Source organism: Spinacia oleracea, chromosome 5, assembly GCF_020520425.1.
Source record: "Spinacia oleracea cultivar Varoflay chromosome 5, BTI_SOV_V1, whole genome shotgun sequence".
NCBI lineage: Eukaryota > Viridiplantae > Streptophyta > Magnoliopsida > Caryophyllales > Amaranthaceae > Spinacia > Spinacia oleracea.
Window position 1 is genome coordinate 10,749,488 of NC_079491.1, and position 14,234 is coordinate 10,763,721.

Sequence of the window (14,234 nt, forward strand, 5' to 3'; positions counted from 1 at the left end):
ATAAATAAAGTCCATTGACTAATCTAGCAGATCCATAAAACATCTCTTTAAAATAAAGCGAACAACTATTGTTTTTTATTAAAAAGGAAAATCCCTTAGCATCTAAGCAAGAAACTGAAATGATGTTTTTAGTAAGACTTGGAACATGGAAACACTCTTCCAGTTCCAAAACTAGCCCAGAGGGCAACGACAAATAATAAGTTCCTATAGCTAATGCAGCAATCCGTGCTCCATTTCCCACTCGTAGGTCGACTTCACCCTTGCTTAACTTTCTACTTCTTCTTAGTCCCTGTGAATTGGAACATAAGTGTGAGCCACAACCAGTATCTAATACCCAAGAAGTTGAATTAGCAAGTATACAGTCTATAACGAAAATACCTGAAGATGGAACGACTGTTCCGTTCTTCTGATCTTCCTTTAGCTTCAAGCAATCTCTCTTCCAATGCCCCTTCTTCTTGCAGTAGAAGCATTCAAATTCAGAAGTGGGTTGACTGACCTTCCTCTTTTCAGACTTGGCGCCAGTTTGCTTAGTTGGGCTGGCCTTGTTGCCAGCTTTCTTAACATTCCTCTTCTTTCCAGATTTCTTGAACTTGCCCCCACGCACCATAAGCACATCCTGCTTATCACTTTTGAGCGTCTTTTCAGCGGTCTTCAGCATACCGTGAAGCTCAGTGAGCGTTTTGTCCAGACTATTCATACTGTAGTTCAGTTTGAACTGATCATACCCATTATGAAGAGAATGGAGGATGGTGTCTACAACCATTTCCTGAGAGAATTACTGATCCAACCGACTCATATTCTCAATGAGTCCAATCATTTTGAGAACATGTGGACTTACGGGCTCGCCTTTCTTAAGCTTGGTGTCAAGAATTTGCCTATGAGTCTCGAATCTTTCGACTCGAGCCAGATCTTGGAACATGTTCTTCAACTCACTGATGATTGTGAAAGCATCTGAGTTGATGAACGTTTTCTGCAGATCTGCACTCATGGTGGCGAGCATTAGACATTTCACATCCTTGTTGGCATCAATCCAACGATTGAGGGCTGCCTGAGTGACCCCGTCGCCTGCGGCTTCTGGCATCGCCTCTTCCAGGACATACTCCTTTTCTTCTTGCATAAGAACTATTTGCAAGTTCCTTTGCCAGTCAAGGGAGTTTTTCCCGCTCAACTTCTCCTTTTCGAGAATTGATCGAATGTTGAATGAATTGTTGTTTGCCATAATTAAAACTACAATTGAAAAGAATAAACAAATAAATAATCATTCACAGTTTCTCTTAATAAACTTAAATTCTAGCATACATGCATAATTCAATGTTCATTAAGCATTTTATTCAAGTTATGTGTTCCGGCAGGTGTGAATAAAATGATTCCAAGATCCTAAAATCCATTGAAGAATTAAGCACATTATGTATTTAGACTCAATTCTAAAATCTTTTAGGTAAGCAAAAGCCTTTTGCTAATAGTCTAGAAACTACTCTTGGTTGATAGGTACGTCTAAGAACTTATTAGGTAAACCTATCGATTTTGCCACGACATAAAAGGACTCCTTACTTATATCGTTGAGTTTCACTAAAACTAACATGTACTCACAATTATTTGTGTACCTTACCCCTTTAGTATCGACAAGTAACACCTCGCTATGGCGGAAAACTATTACTAAGATCGATATAAAAGATATCCAAGTAAGTGTTATTTTGGCATGACACCTTTTAACTCAATTTTTAAGTTTGGAACTTAAGGCTCTTACTATGTTGGTTGGATTTTAAGTGAACTAAAATCCTTAATCATGCAACATAATCAAGCCACAATCTCATGCATAATTAAGACATATTTAAAGCAATAAATAACTTAAAGCATGCATAAGATAAATGTGATCTAGTATGGCCCGACTTCATCTTGAAGCTTCAACTTCAAAGTCCGTCTCGAAAATGGAAACTTCGTCTTGAATTTCACCGTGGGAGGCGCCATTTTCTCCAAATAGGATAAGCTATAATTAAAACTAATTACAACTATTTGATGGTACGCAGACCATATTTAAATTGAAAAACAAATTTGGTACTTTAGACCAATTACATTCAAATTAATGGTACGCAGACCATATTTTCTATCCTATTTGGGCCATACTAGTCACTTCATAACCTGCAAAACAGTACATATACAATATATACCATTCATCCATTCATTATCATGAATGGCCCACATAATTGGTTAGTTAAAACACATTGTATGCATCATATAAACATTTGCAGCAATTAATCAAGGGCACCAATAATCTACCAATTATTCAGTCCTTATTAATTCTAATCAAGTTGTTTAACCTTAAAGGATTTGTAGACCTAATCAAGAGTTTATGACTAAAAGGGGCTCCCACTTAAACCAATAAATTCATATGCTTTACTAATTTTAAACATAAAAATGTAATTCTAGTCTAACCGGAAACATACAAATTTAATTAAAATTTAAAGCTCATATAAATTTATAATTGAATCCATTTATTTAATTTATTTTTCAGTCGAATTTTAAATTAATTCAAGGTTTTTAATTTTAGTAAAATAATTAGAATAAATTAAATTTATAATAATTATAATATTCAAAATTAAAATCCAAGAAAACAATTTAAATTATTAATTTTAAAATTAATTAAAATTACATGAACTGAAAAGTTCAAATTAAAATTTAAAACTCGACAATCGTAACATGACGAGCACTTAGGCTTGCGCCCAAGCCCCATCGATTGCACGACCATCGCTGGCCCATGGCACATCATCGCAGCAGCCACGCGCAAAAGCAGCAAGCCAAGCTACGCTTGCACGCAGCCTGCCTGCCCATAGCATCGCAACAGCCACGATGGTGCTCGCTCGCTCGCTCGCGCAAGCAAGCGCTCGAGGCCACGCGTGTTGGTGCGCTGAGCTGCGACCGCTGGGCGACCAACTCTCGCCCTCGCGCGTACGCGCCTCTTCTCGTGCCATGCCATCGCTGCTCGCCCATCGCCCACATGCGCGCAACACTCGACACAAGGCAGGGATGCTGCCTTGTGCTCGCGCGCCACTCGCCTTGCTCGCTGCATTCGTACCGCATGGGCGACGAGCTCCCTTGCTCGTCGTCGCATGCCCGCACTATACAACACCCCTTAAGGGTAACACGTAGCGTCCATTGTTTTGTGCGTGCAAGTTTTATGAGCGATTGCATAAAAATTTAAAAATTTTAATTCAAAATTAATGACAAATTAATAAAACATATTAATTTCATAATTTTAGGGCGAAAAATCGGAAATTTATTAATCAATTAATTTCCGATTAATCATGGATTCAAATCTAGGTCATTAAAATTTAAAATTTAACACAAATTAACAATTTTTATGGTGGTTTTTAATCATAGGTTTCTAATTAAATTATTAATTAATTATGAAAAACAAATCAATTCTAAATTATTCGAATTTCAACAAATTAATCATAATTACAAATTAGATTGTATAATTAACAAGGCTAGGCATTCAAACTTGTTAAACATATACAGTAGGTCAATCAAAAATTCAAGATTTATCAACAAGAATCGCAAATATTTAATTTAACATCTTAAATTTACAAACTTTTGCGTTCGAAAAACTAAAACCTCCTAAAAGTCATAGTTTGGCTTCGAATTTGGGAATTCTGGGTTCGGCCAAATTTTTTTGTTTTTGTCAAAATTTTAGTATGCCTTTTACATGCGGAATTGACACAAAAATCACTCGATTTGGATGAGTAACGAAGAAACTGCCGAAAAACTGCGTACATATAATTAAATAAACGCAATTTGCAATTAATTAACAATTACGAAAATTAATCACCCCTTTTAATTCCTTGCAAATTTGTAATATTTAACCATGTTTATGCAATTTAGATTATGAAAATAATAAGAGGCTCGTGATACCACTGATAGGTTATGATTCATATGACAAAACATAAATCATGCGGAAAAACCATAAAGCCAGGAAAGCATATTATTTACACATAATCATTTAGCATAGTTTAGATGCATACACTTTGTTGCGTGCCCTCCCTAGCTGCGCCCGAACCGAACAAGAACAAGTCTTTAGGACTCCAAGTGTCGTCCCTCCGTAGATAGTCCACAGCACGTCCGGATCCGCCTTAAGCTTGACCAACTAGAATCTCCCTTAAGGTAGTATAGATTTCGGCTAAATAGGGGCAAGAGAGTGGCTGATTTTTCTTCAAAATCTTACCTTTGGAATACTTCAATTGTATCTATAAATTGTGACCCTAGGCACCTATTTATAGAGGTATGGAAAAGGAACTGGAATCCTATTAGGATACGAATTAATTTAATTAGAATCCTGCTAGGACTCTATTAAATAAACTTTATCTAATAGGTTTAGGATTTAATCTTTTATCGAATCCCGATAGCTTTAGGATTCGCACACGAGCATCGCACGAGCACCGTACACCCGCGCAGGCCTTGCGGCCCACGCTGAGCGCACAGCGCCTCAACCCATGCCCGCTGCCTTTGTCCGCGCGCGCCCAAAGCCTTGGTTGAGCCTGACTTGCGCTGGGCCTGGTCGAGGCTTGGCGTGTGTTGGTGATGCGTGTGGCTTGTTGGGCGATGGCCTGGCTTCGTGTTGGGCCTTCGTCTAGCGAGCCTCGTCCGATGCTAATTCGTGTGATACGCTTCCGATTAAATTCCCGATTCCGGAATTCATTTCCGATACGAACAATATTTAATATTTTCGATTCCGGAATTAATTTCAGTTTCGAACAAATATTTAATATTTCCGTTTCCGGAATTATTTTCCGATTCTGATAATATTTCCGATTCTGACAATATTTCCGTTTCCGGCAATATTTCCGATTCCGGCAATATTTCCATTTCCATTAATATTTTCCGATACGTACCATGTTTCCGTTTCCGGCAACATCTACGACTTGGATAATATTTATATGTCCGATACGATCCATATTTCCGTTTCCGGTAATATCATCGTTTCCGGAGTATTCTTTTCTTGCTTGTGACGATCTCAGCTCCCACTGAAACCAAGATCCGTCGATTCCGAATATCAATAGATGGAGTATTTAATGCCATTAAATACTTGATCCGTTTACGTACTATTTGTGTGACCCTACGGGTTCAGTCAAGAGTAAGCTGTGGATTAATATCATTAATTCCACTTGAACTGTAGCGGCCTCTAGCTAGGCATTCAGCTCACTTGATCTCACTGAATTATTAACTTGTTAATTAATACTGAACCGCATTTATTAGACTTAATATTAAATGCATACTTGGACTAAGGGCATTATTTCCTTTAGAGTCCGTTTTCCCAAACTCTTCAAATTACACCCCTAAATCTAAAGACTATGAATTTCTGGATATTGAATCATTAACCCCTCCCTTGCTCATCCACACGGTTGGCCCACAACCTGTTACTCCATCCCATGAGCCAATTTCCTCTCCTTCTTCTATTTGTGGGCCTAGCTCACCTATTTCTTCTGGTCATTCCTTGGACACACCTGGGCAGAATAGTCCACGAATGGTGTGTGGGACTGTTCAATCAGCCACGTGTCATCCGCGGGTTACCCAGCCAAGCGGACCGGATTCCGAGATCTTGGACCAGGCCCAGCAGCGTTTCCACTCCACTTCCCAACTTCTCTAGGGGATCTTCCTATCTCCAATCCCATTCGTGAGCCATGTGCCACTGATGGGCCTCCTCTCCAGCCCAACTTCACTCATACATCTCAATCTCATCACTCTATGCAAACTCGGGCCAGATCAGGGATCTTTAAGCCCAATTCGAGGTATGCATGTCTAGCACATGTGACCTCCTCCACCCCTAAAATTTCCCCTATTCCCAAGTCTCCCTTGCTTGCCCGTAAGGACCCTAACTGGTGTAATGTTATGTGTGATGAATATAATGCCATGATTAATACTTATACGTGGGATTTGGTTCCGCGTCCCACCAATGCGAATGTCATTCGTTGTTTGTGGGTGTTTACACATAAGGAAAAATCAAATGGTGACTTTGAGCGGCACAAAGCCCGGTTGGTTGCTAATGGAAAGAGTCAGGAGGTTGGTATTGATTGTGGTGAGACTTTTAGTCCGGTTGTAAAACCGACTACTATACGTACAGTTTTGAGCTTGGCTTTTTCTCGAAAGTGGTCTATTCATCAGCTTGATGTGAAGAATTCTTTTCTTCATGGTCATCTACAGGAAATTGTCTACATGCATCAGCCCCCCAGGTTTGTTCATCCTGATAAGCCTAAGCATGTTTTTCTCCTTCGCAAGTCTATCTATGGTCTAAAACCGGGCCCTCGTGCCTGGTACCAGATATTTGCCACCTACATTCTTTCCTTAGGTTTTGTGAACAGTAAGAGTGACACTTCTCTGTTTATTTTCCGCCAGGGTTCAGAGACTGCTTATTTATTACTGTATGTTGACGATATCATTTTGACATGCTCTTCTAATAGCCTCAGGACTAGAGTTATTTCTCTTCTCAGCTCTGAGTTCGCCATGAAGGACCTCATGTTAGGTTATGAATAATATAACAATATAATTCATGCGGAAAAACCATAAAGCCAGAATCCAAATTAATTGCCACATAGTCAATTAGCATAATTTAGGTGACATACAATGTGATGCGTGCCTTCCCTGTGTGCTCCCAAACCGAACAAGAACAAGTCTTTAGAGCCCCAAACGTTTCCCCTCCGTAGAAAGCCCACAGCACGTTCCGTCTTAGGTTTAACCAACTAGGATTTTACTTAAGGTTTTATGTATTCGGGTAGGCTTGTATTATGTTCTCCCTTGAACACAATGGGAATAAAGAATATGTTTTCAATTTAATTGATGTGTATAATTATGAGGCCCTAGCCCTATATTTATAGTGTAGAAAATAAGGAATTTGAGTTTTACTAGGAATAGAATTACAAAACCTAATAGGATTGAAACTCTTATTCAATTAGAATTGCAACTATAATTAAACTCTTAATTATTTGAATTCTAGTAAAACCAGGAATACTTAATCCAAGGTTACTTGGGAATTAAGCAATCGGATATTTCTTGGAGCCCAAGACGAACAACCCCACGCAACCACAAGGGCCCACGTGGGTTGCGCGAGCTGCCTCGGCCCACGCCTCGGCAGGCCTCGCAGCTGCTGCACACTAGCTGGGCGCAACCCATGTGCTGCTGCCTTGCCGCAAGCTTGGCGCGGCCCATGAGCTGTTGCCTTGCTTGCAGCTTGGCGCGGCCCATGGGGCTGCTGCCTTGCTTGTAGCTTGGCGCTACCTCATGGTTGCGGCCTTTGCTTGTCGAGCGATGGGCCGGCTCGCTTGCCGGCTTGTCGCTCGTCGAGCTTCTGATTCGTTTTCCGATTCCGAAATCCATTTCCGTTTCGAACAAATATTTACATTTCCGTTAATATTTCCGATTCCGGAAATAATTTCCTTTTCCGACAATATTGCCGATTCCGGTAATATTTCCGTTTCCGGCAATATTTCCGATTCCGACAATATTACTATTTCCAATAATATTTTCCGATACGAACCATGTTTCCGTTTTCAGCAACATCTACGACTTGGATAATATTTATATTTTCGTCATGAACCATATTTCCGTTTCCGACAATATCATCATTTCCGGAGTATTCTTTATTTTGCCTTTTGACGATTTCAGCTCCCACTGGAACCGAGATCCGTCGTTTCCGAATGTTCATAAATGGAGTACTTAATGAATAATATATTCACTTAAATACTTGATCAGTTCACGTACTATTTGTGTGACCCTACGAGTTCCGTCAAGAGTAAGTTGTGGATTAATATTATTAATTCCACTTAAACTGAAGCGACCTCTAGCTAGGCATTTAGTTCACTTGATCTCACTGATTTTATTAACTTGTTAATTAATACTATTTATTAGACTTAGCATTGAATACATACTTGGACCAAGGGCATTATGACCTGCCATGACCTTAAGTACTTTCAAGCGTTCACCTACGTAGTTGGCTTGCCATGACCTGTGAAAACTGTTGGTTCAATAGGATTGTTCTTTTTGTCAAATAAAAAAAAAATCTTGCAAAAGAAACCTTTTAACCGTATACAACTTATACAAATTTTTGTATAAGGCGGTCTTACCGTAAGACCGCCTTGATGGAAGTCCAGCTGCTGCCTTGATGGCAGTCCAGCTGCCAAGTAGGCAGTGACGTCAGCGTTTAAAAAAGAAACAAGTTCAAAAATATATATACCTATTTATGATTTATTTTCCATTTATTTTCAAGCCTTTTCTCTCTCTTCCTCATTTCTCAGATTAGGGTTTTCTCCCTCCTCCCTCCTCCCTCCTCCCTCCTCCCATCACGTTTTCTCTCTCTTCCTCCTTCCATCACACACATGGCGGCGGCGACAGAGACGATGGTCGTCGTCGTAGCAGAGAATAATTTCCGCCAGAGTGGAAGAGCCGCATCGATGTGGAAGCAGGGAGCATAGGTGTCGAGACAATGTTAGGGTTTTGCGATGGAGAAGAGAGACGGAGAATTCGAGAAACTTATGTTGCTGCGGCGGTACGAATGAGAATGCGGCTGAATTTGGTGGTCGGAGGTACAAAGGCCGGTGGCTGAGGCGGAGGTACGAATGTGGATACGGAGGCGAATGAGGAGGCAGAGGTACAAAGACATTGGTTGTGGCTGCGGCGATACCTCTCTTCTTCTTCTTCCCTCCTCCATTCTTCCTCATGTACAAAGACATTGGTTCTGACTTGTATTTTCGATCGATATTCTATTAATTCAGGTTTTTGTTTATTAATTTGGCGATTTCAATTGAATCGCAATATCTAGGGTTTCTCTTGCCACCAAGACCGCCTCAGCCACCGGATTCCGCCTTCAAAACAGGTTAGATTTTCTACAATCTGTAGATTTTTATTTTATTTATATGAAATTAGTATGTTCTTATGCTGGAGTTTTTGATTTCTGGAGTTTTTGATTTTTTGGAGTTTTTGATTTTTGATGTAATTAGGTCAACTCTTTGATGTAATTAGGTCAACTCTTGCGATTTTTGAGGAGGAGGCTTTGCGGTGGTGGCGGTCTGGCTGATGGTTGTGCAGTGTTGGTGCTGCGGTGTGATGCCGATTATTGTGATAGAATCGCTGCAAACTGATGATTCGTAGCGGGGAAGCACTGGTGTTTTAGTTTTAGTTAAGAATTGTAATATTTTAGTTACACTTTTTTGTATTTAGTTAAGAATAATTATGTTTTAGTTAGTTATATTTATGAAATAATGGTATTCTCAGTGGAATTGCTGGACTGATTTTCTATGTTTTAGTTATGAATTTTTAAGTTTTAGTCACGATTTTTTTGTTTTAGTTAAGGCTTTTTGAGTTTTAGTTACGTATTTTTTAGTTTTCATTCAGGGCTTTAGTTATGATTTTTCGAGTTTTAGTTATGATTTTACCAGTTTAAGTTACGATTTTCTTGGATTTAGTTAACATTTTTTGAGTTTTAGTTATGTGTTTTTGAGTTTCAGAACAAATAGTTAAGCAATGTAACATATTAGTTAAGCTTCAGAACCAATTAGTTAAGCAATGTAATAAATTAGTTAAGTAATGTAACATATTAGTTAAACCGTGTAACCAATTAGTGAAGCACTGAAACCAATTAGTGAAGCACTGAAACCAATTAGTGAAGCACCAGAACAATTAGTTATGCACTGGATTTAATTAAGTTATCACTGGAACTGATTAGTTAAGTTTAAAATTCAATTAGTTAAGCAACGAAACTAATTAGTTATGCAATGAAACCAATTAGTTAAGTACTGAACCAATTAGTTAAGCACTGAACCCAATTAGTTAAGCAATGAAATCAATTAGTTAAGCATTGCAACTAATTAGTTAAGATTTTATGAGTTTTAGTTAATAATAAGTTTGTTTAAAATTAATAACTATTTGACTCATAAGTTTAACTATTTGTCTTTATACCTTAACTATTTTGTTATTCAATTAGTTATGATTTTTTTTACTTTTAGTTATGTTTTACACTATTTTAATTAGTACCAAAAAAAATTGAAAATTTTAATTTTGAAAAAAATTTGAAAAAAAATAATTTAAGCCTGAAATCCAATTAGTTAAGCCTGAAGTCCATTTAGTTAAGCCTGAAGTCCAATTAGTTAAACCTGGAAAATAAAATCAAAAAAAAAATTTCAAAAAAAAAAATTTAAAAAAAAAAATTCAATTTTTTTTTACATGCTGACGTCAGCATGACCTCAGCACACGCGCCGACATGGCTGCCAGCAAGACTGCCAACAAGGCGTTCTTTCCTGTGAGGCGGTCTCACACAAAAGTTTCTCTACAACTTAACCTTGAGTCAAATTCGATTACATAGCAAAAATAAATAAATAATATAATTAACACGAATGTATGTATTTATGTACTATAATATCCAAGGCTTTGCTTCACATATACTGATGACCTTCCAACCATCCAAAAGCAAAAAACATAAATAAAATCTTAAAGTAACATTCAATCATGCAAAAAAAAAATCAATACATTTTACGAAAGAAAGTAAAAGATGGAATAAATAAAAATAAAAATGAAACCAAAAAGGTCAATTTCATCCTAGTGGGGCCAATTGTATGGTGCCACATCTATCTCCAGGCACAAATATTTAATTCGGCAACACAAGATTTTTTTTATAAAAAAAGGAAGAACATAAAACAAATTAAAAAAATATTTAAGTATTTATAATTATATTTTATTTATTTATTAAAAAGTAAGTGGGGACTAGGAAAAATATATGTGGCTGAGAAATGCTGACATGGCATCCAATTTGATTTTTAACCGATCAAAAACCCAAAACCTGAGAATGCCAAGTTTGCACACCATCTTTACTCCCCTCTCTCTCTTACTCTCTCTCTACAATAACTATCCAAAACGACAACCAAAGACTCACTAAACGACTTGAATTTGTTCCTTCTTCCGAGGCGCGAAATTTTAGGAGAGGAAATAAGGGCGTGTTTGGCTTGGTTAAAATGATGGATCCAGCAATTAAACTCTTTGGGAAGACTATACCAGTTATCGGAGATGAAGAATCTCCTCGTTATGAGTCTACTAATGAGAGTTCTAATTCTGAGCTTCATGATGTTGATGATAAGGTATAATTTTTACTTAATTCTAGTTTTTATGATCCAAACATATTATTCCTAAAGTACTAGTTCGTCTATCGGAAAATAAGAAATATATAGAGGAAATTAATTATACTGTTTGATTTTTCATGAATTAATCTGCTCTTTTTACCTGTTTGTTGCTCAATCTTACTTGCTTGATTTTTAGTTGTAGCTTTTTATCTTTATTTATTTTATAGTTTTTCACTAGTTCTTGACTAGTGAAGAATTTTTTAAGAGATAGAAATGTATTTTTTAAAATAATTAATAGTTCCTCGTTTGTTAATTTATTGGGAATAATAATTATTTGTATATCAATAATAAAAAATTGGATAGTATAAGGAGTTTCATACTTTTCAATTTTTAATTATTAATTTAATTTAATTTAATTTAATTTGACTCATTTTGTTTAATTTTGATGATTTTTTTGGGAAAGTGGATGATCTTTGGTCTGTAATGAAGATGGGATTTATGCGTGAAGGTTAATTGTTAAGAAAAAAAGTTAGGTTTTAGAAACCTATTGTTTGGTTGAATCTTTTGACATCAAATTGCCATTCATTTTACTTTTTCTTAAAAAAAAGAAAAAACTTAGTACATATCTTCTCACCTACTTAGGTCTCCCTTAATTTTAGACCATCTTACTTATAATGTAATTCATCCCTAATTAGGATTTTTTGGGGATAAAATTCATAGGTCCATTTTAATTAATAGGACTTAAAATAGTATTTACATGATTAGCGCGATTAAAGACCCTAGTTAGATACTAATGATGTCTTAGCTTAGTGGTTAAGATTGTTGGTCTGTGTATGGTAGGTCCTGCCTTCGCGGCTCATTCACACACACACACAAAAAGGACCTTTGTTAAATGGATATTAGAGATTTAGAGGTGTGGCCTTACCATGCCTAATTCCTTCGTAGTTGTCTTTATTTTTTGGTTTGTTTGTTTGCTTTTCCTTGAAGCCTTGCTTCCACATTTGAATAATAATAAGAAGAAAAACCTTAGTTAGATCAACAACAATTAAGGGTGTAGCTTGTTTCACATATTGTGGAACATCCCCAATTTAGCTATCACCAAAATCCTTTCCAACATAACTTTGGTCGTATAAGACGGTCTTACCAATAACTTATTCGAAGTTTATCATATAAAACTTGATTCACCACATAAGATTTGATAACCAAATCCCTTTCTATTAAAACAAGTAGTTGGTATTTTGTACTGAACAAGTATTGACAGGGAGAACTTTTTGAATTTCAGGATTTCACAGAAGATAAGATGGAGATCATACAATCTGATGATCCTGCACCACCATCTGAGGAAGACTCTACTAACCCACAAATAACGTCGAATACTGATGACAATGACAATGACAAAGCATCTGATTCCGAAGAGATGGATGAGAAGGATTCAAATGATCAGAAAAATTCACAACAGAAAACATTGAAGAAACCAGACAAGATACTCCCATGTCCTAGATGCAATAGCATGGACACGAAATTCTGCTACTACAATAACTACAATGTCAACCAACCTCGACACTTTTGTAAGAGCTGTCAGAGGTACTGGACTGCTGGTGGTACTATGAGGAATGTTCCGGTAGGTGCAGGAAGACGGAAGAACAAGAGCTCTGCACCACGATACTGCCACATCACGGTTTCCGAGGCTCTCCAAGCAGCTCGTCTTGATGGCCCGAATGGGATACACCACCCGGGCTTGAAACCCAATGGAACAGTTTTGACCTTTGGACCAGATAACCCCCTTTGTGATTCAATGCTTAACATTGGTGATAAGAAAGTTTTGAATGGAACCAATGCCACTACTACTAGGAATGGGTTTCATGACATCGACCAAGTTGTTCGTAGGAGTAAGGAAAACGGGGATGATCGATCATGTGGATCAACGGTCACCACGACGAGTTCAATGGATGATAAAGCAAAGGCGGGCCCACAGCAGAACTTGAATGGGTTCACGAATCAAATGCCGTGTTATCAATGGCCTTATGTTTGGAATCCGGCAGTTCCTGTACCACCATTTTGCCCTTCAGCTTTCCCCCCTATGCCATTTTACCCGCCTCCTTATTGGAATGGTGCAATGCCATGGAACTTTCCTTGGAACTTTCCTACCCAAAGTAGCCCAGGATCCAACTCGAATTCACCTACTCTTGGGAAACATACTAGGGATGGAGAAATGGTTAACCAAAGTGAAAATGAAAGGAGTTTAGGAACGTCTACTGTTTTAGTACCGAAAACATTGAGAATTGATGACCCAGATGAGGCTGCCAAGAGTTCTATATGGACTACACTTGGGATTAAGAAGGGTGATTCTAAAAGTAAAGGAGGAGGTTTCTTCAATAGCTTACAACAGTCCAAGAAGGTTGTGGATAATTCGAATTCACACAATATTATGGATGCTTCTCCTGAATTACAGGCTAACCCTGCAGCTTTACAACGATCGATGAACTTCCAAGAGAGTGCTTGAAGGTGAAAAATAAGTGAAACTCAATTGAAGGAGATGAGTTTTCAGAAATTTCACCAGCAGTTCAGCACATATGGCTCGGAATATTTGTTGATGAGCCTTTTTTATAGATATATTAGTGATCATGAACCAGGAAACCGAAAGGAGGGAAAGATTTTCAAATTAGGGGTAGGGTTGGAGCAGAAGCAGCAGCAACCAGATGTAATACCATGGTCTTGTAGAATTATTCAGTGTTTAAATTTCTTGTCTGTAATTCTGTAAATAACCTCTTTTTGGAAGTGTTCTGAGATATAAATAGAGTGGGTGTGACAGATACATTTAGCTATACTTAGGCCTGTTATTGTTTGTAATATATTCAATCCAATAATGGAAAAATGCCTTTGTTTCACTCATTTACACCTTTCAGATGTTTCTCAAGTGCCACATCAACAGATTTCATTACTGATCAACCTCTGCCCTTTCTTCAGAAAAGTCCTGTAATTTTTCAGTAAGATTTAATGAAAAATCTGATGAATATGAGAGCTTCTTTCAATCTTTGTAAATATTGTAAATAGATTATTATCCAGAAAGAAAATAATGAAAATCTAAAGAGATTTAAGCAGCCAATAAACGTAACAGCAAGTACTGGGAGATTGAGA

General features: G+C 37.5%; 1 protein-coding gene across 1 annotated transcript; it reads left to right on the forward strand.

The window, feature by feature from the left end:
• The first annotated feature begins 10,818 nt into the window (after window positions 1-10,818).
• Window positions 10,819-13,988, forward strand: LOC110799461 (cyclic dof factor 3). The gene is made up of 2 exons (XM_022004735.2): window positions 10,819-11,114; window positions 12,379-13,988. The coding sequence occupies exons 1-2, from the start codon at window positions 10,992-10,994 to the stop codon at window positions 13,597-13,599; spliced, it is 1,344 nt and encodes a 447-aa protein (XP_021860427.1). The 5' UTR covers window positions 10,819-10,991; the 3' UTR covers window positions 13,600-13,988.
• Window positions 13,989-14,234: the final 246 nt, after the last annotated feature.

Coding starts and splice junctions, on each gene's coding strand:
- LOC110799461 (XM_022004735.2), top strand. CDS start 10,992: ATGATGGATCCAGCAATTAAACTCTTTGGGAAGACTATACCAGTTATC. Junction 11,115..12,378: donor TTCATGATGTTGATGATAAG/GTATAATTTTTA, acceptor TTTGAATTTCAG/GATTTCACAGAAGATAAGAT.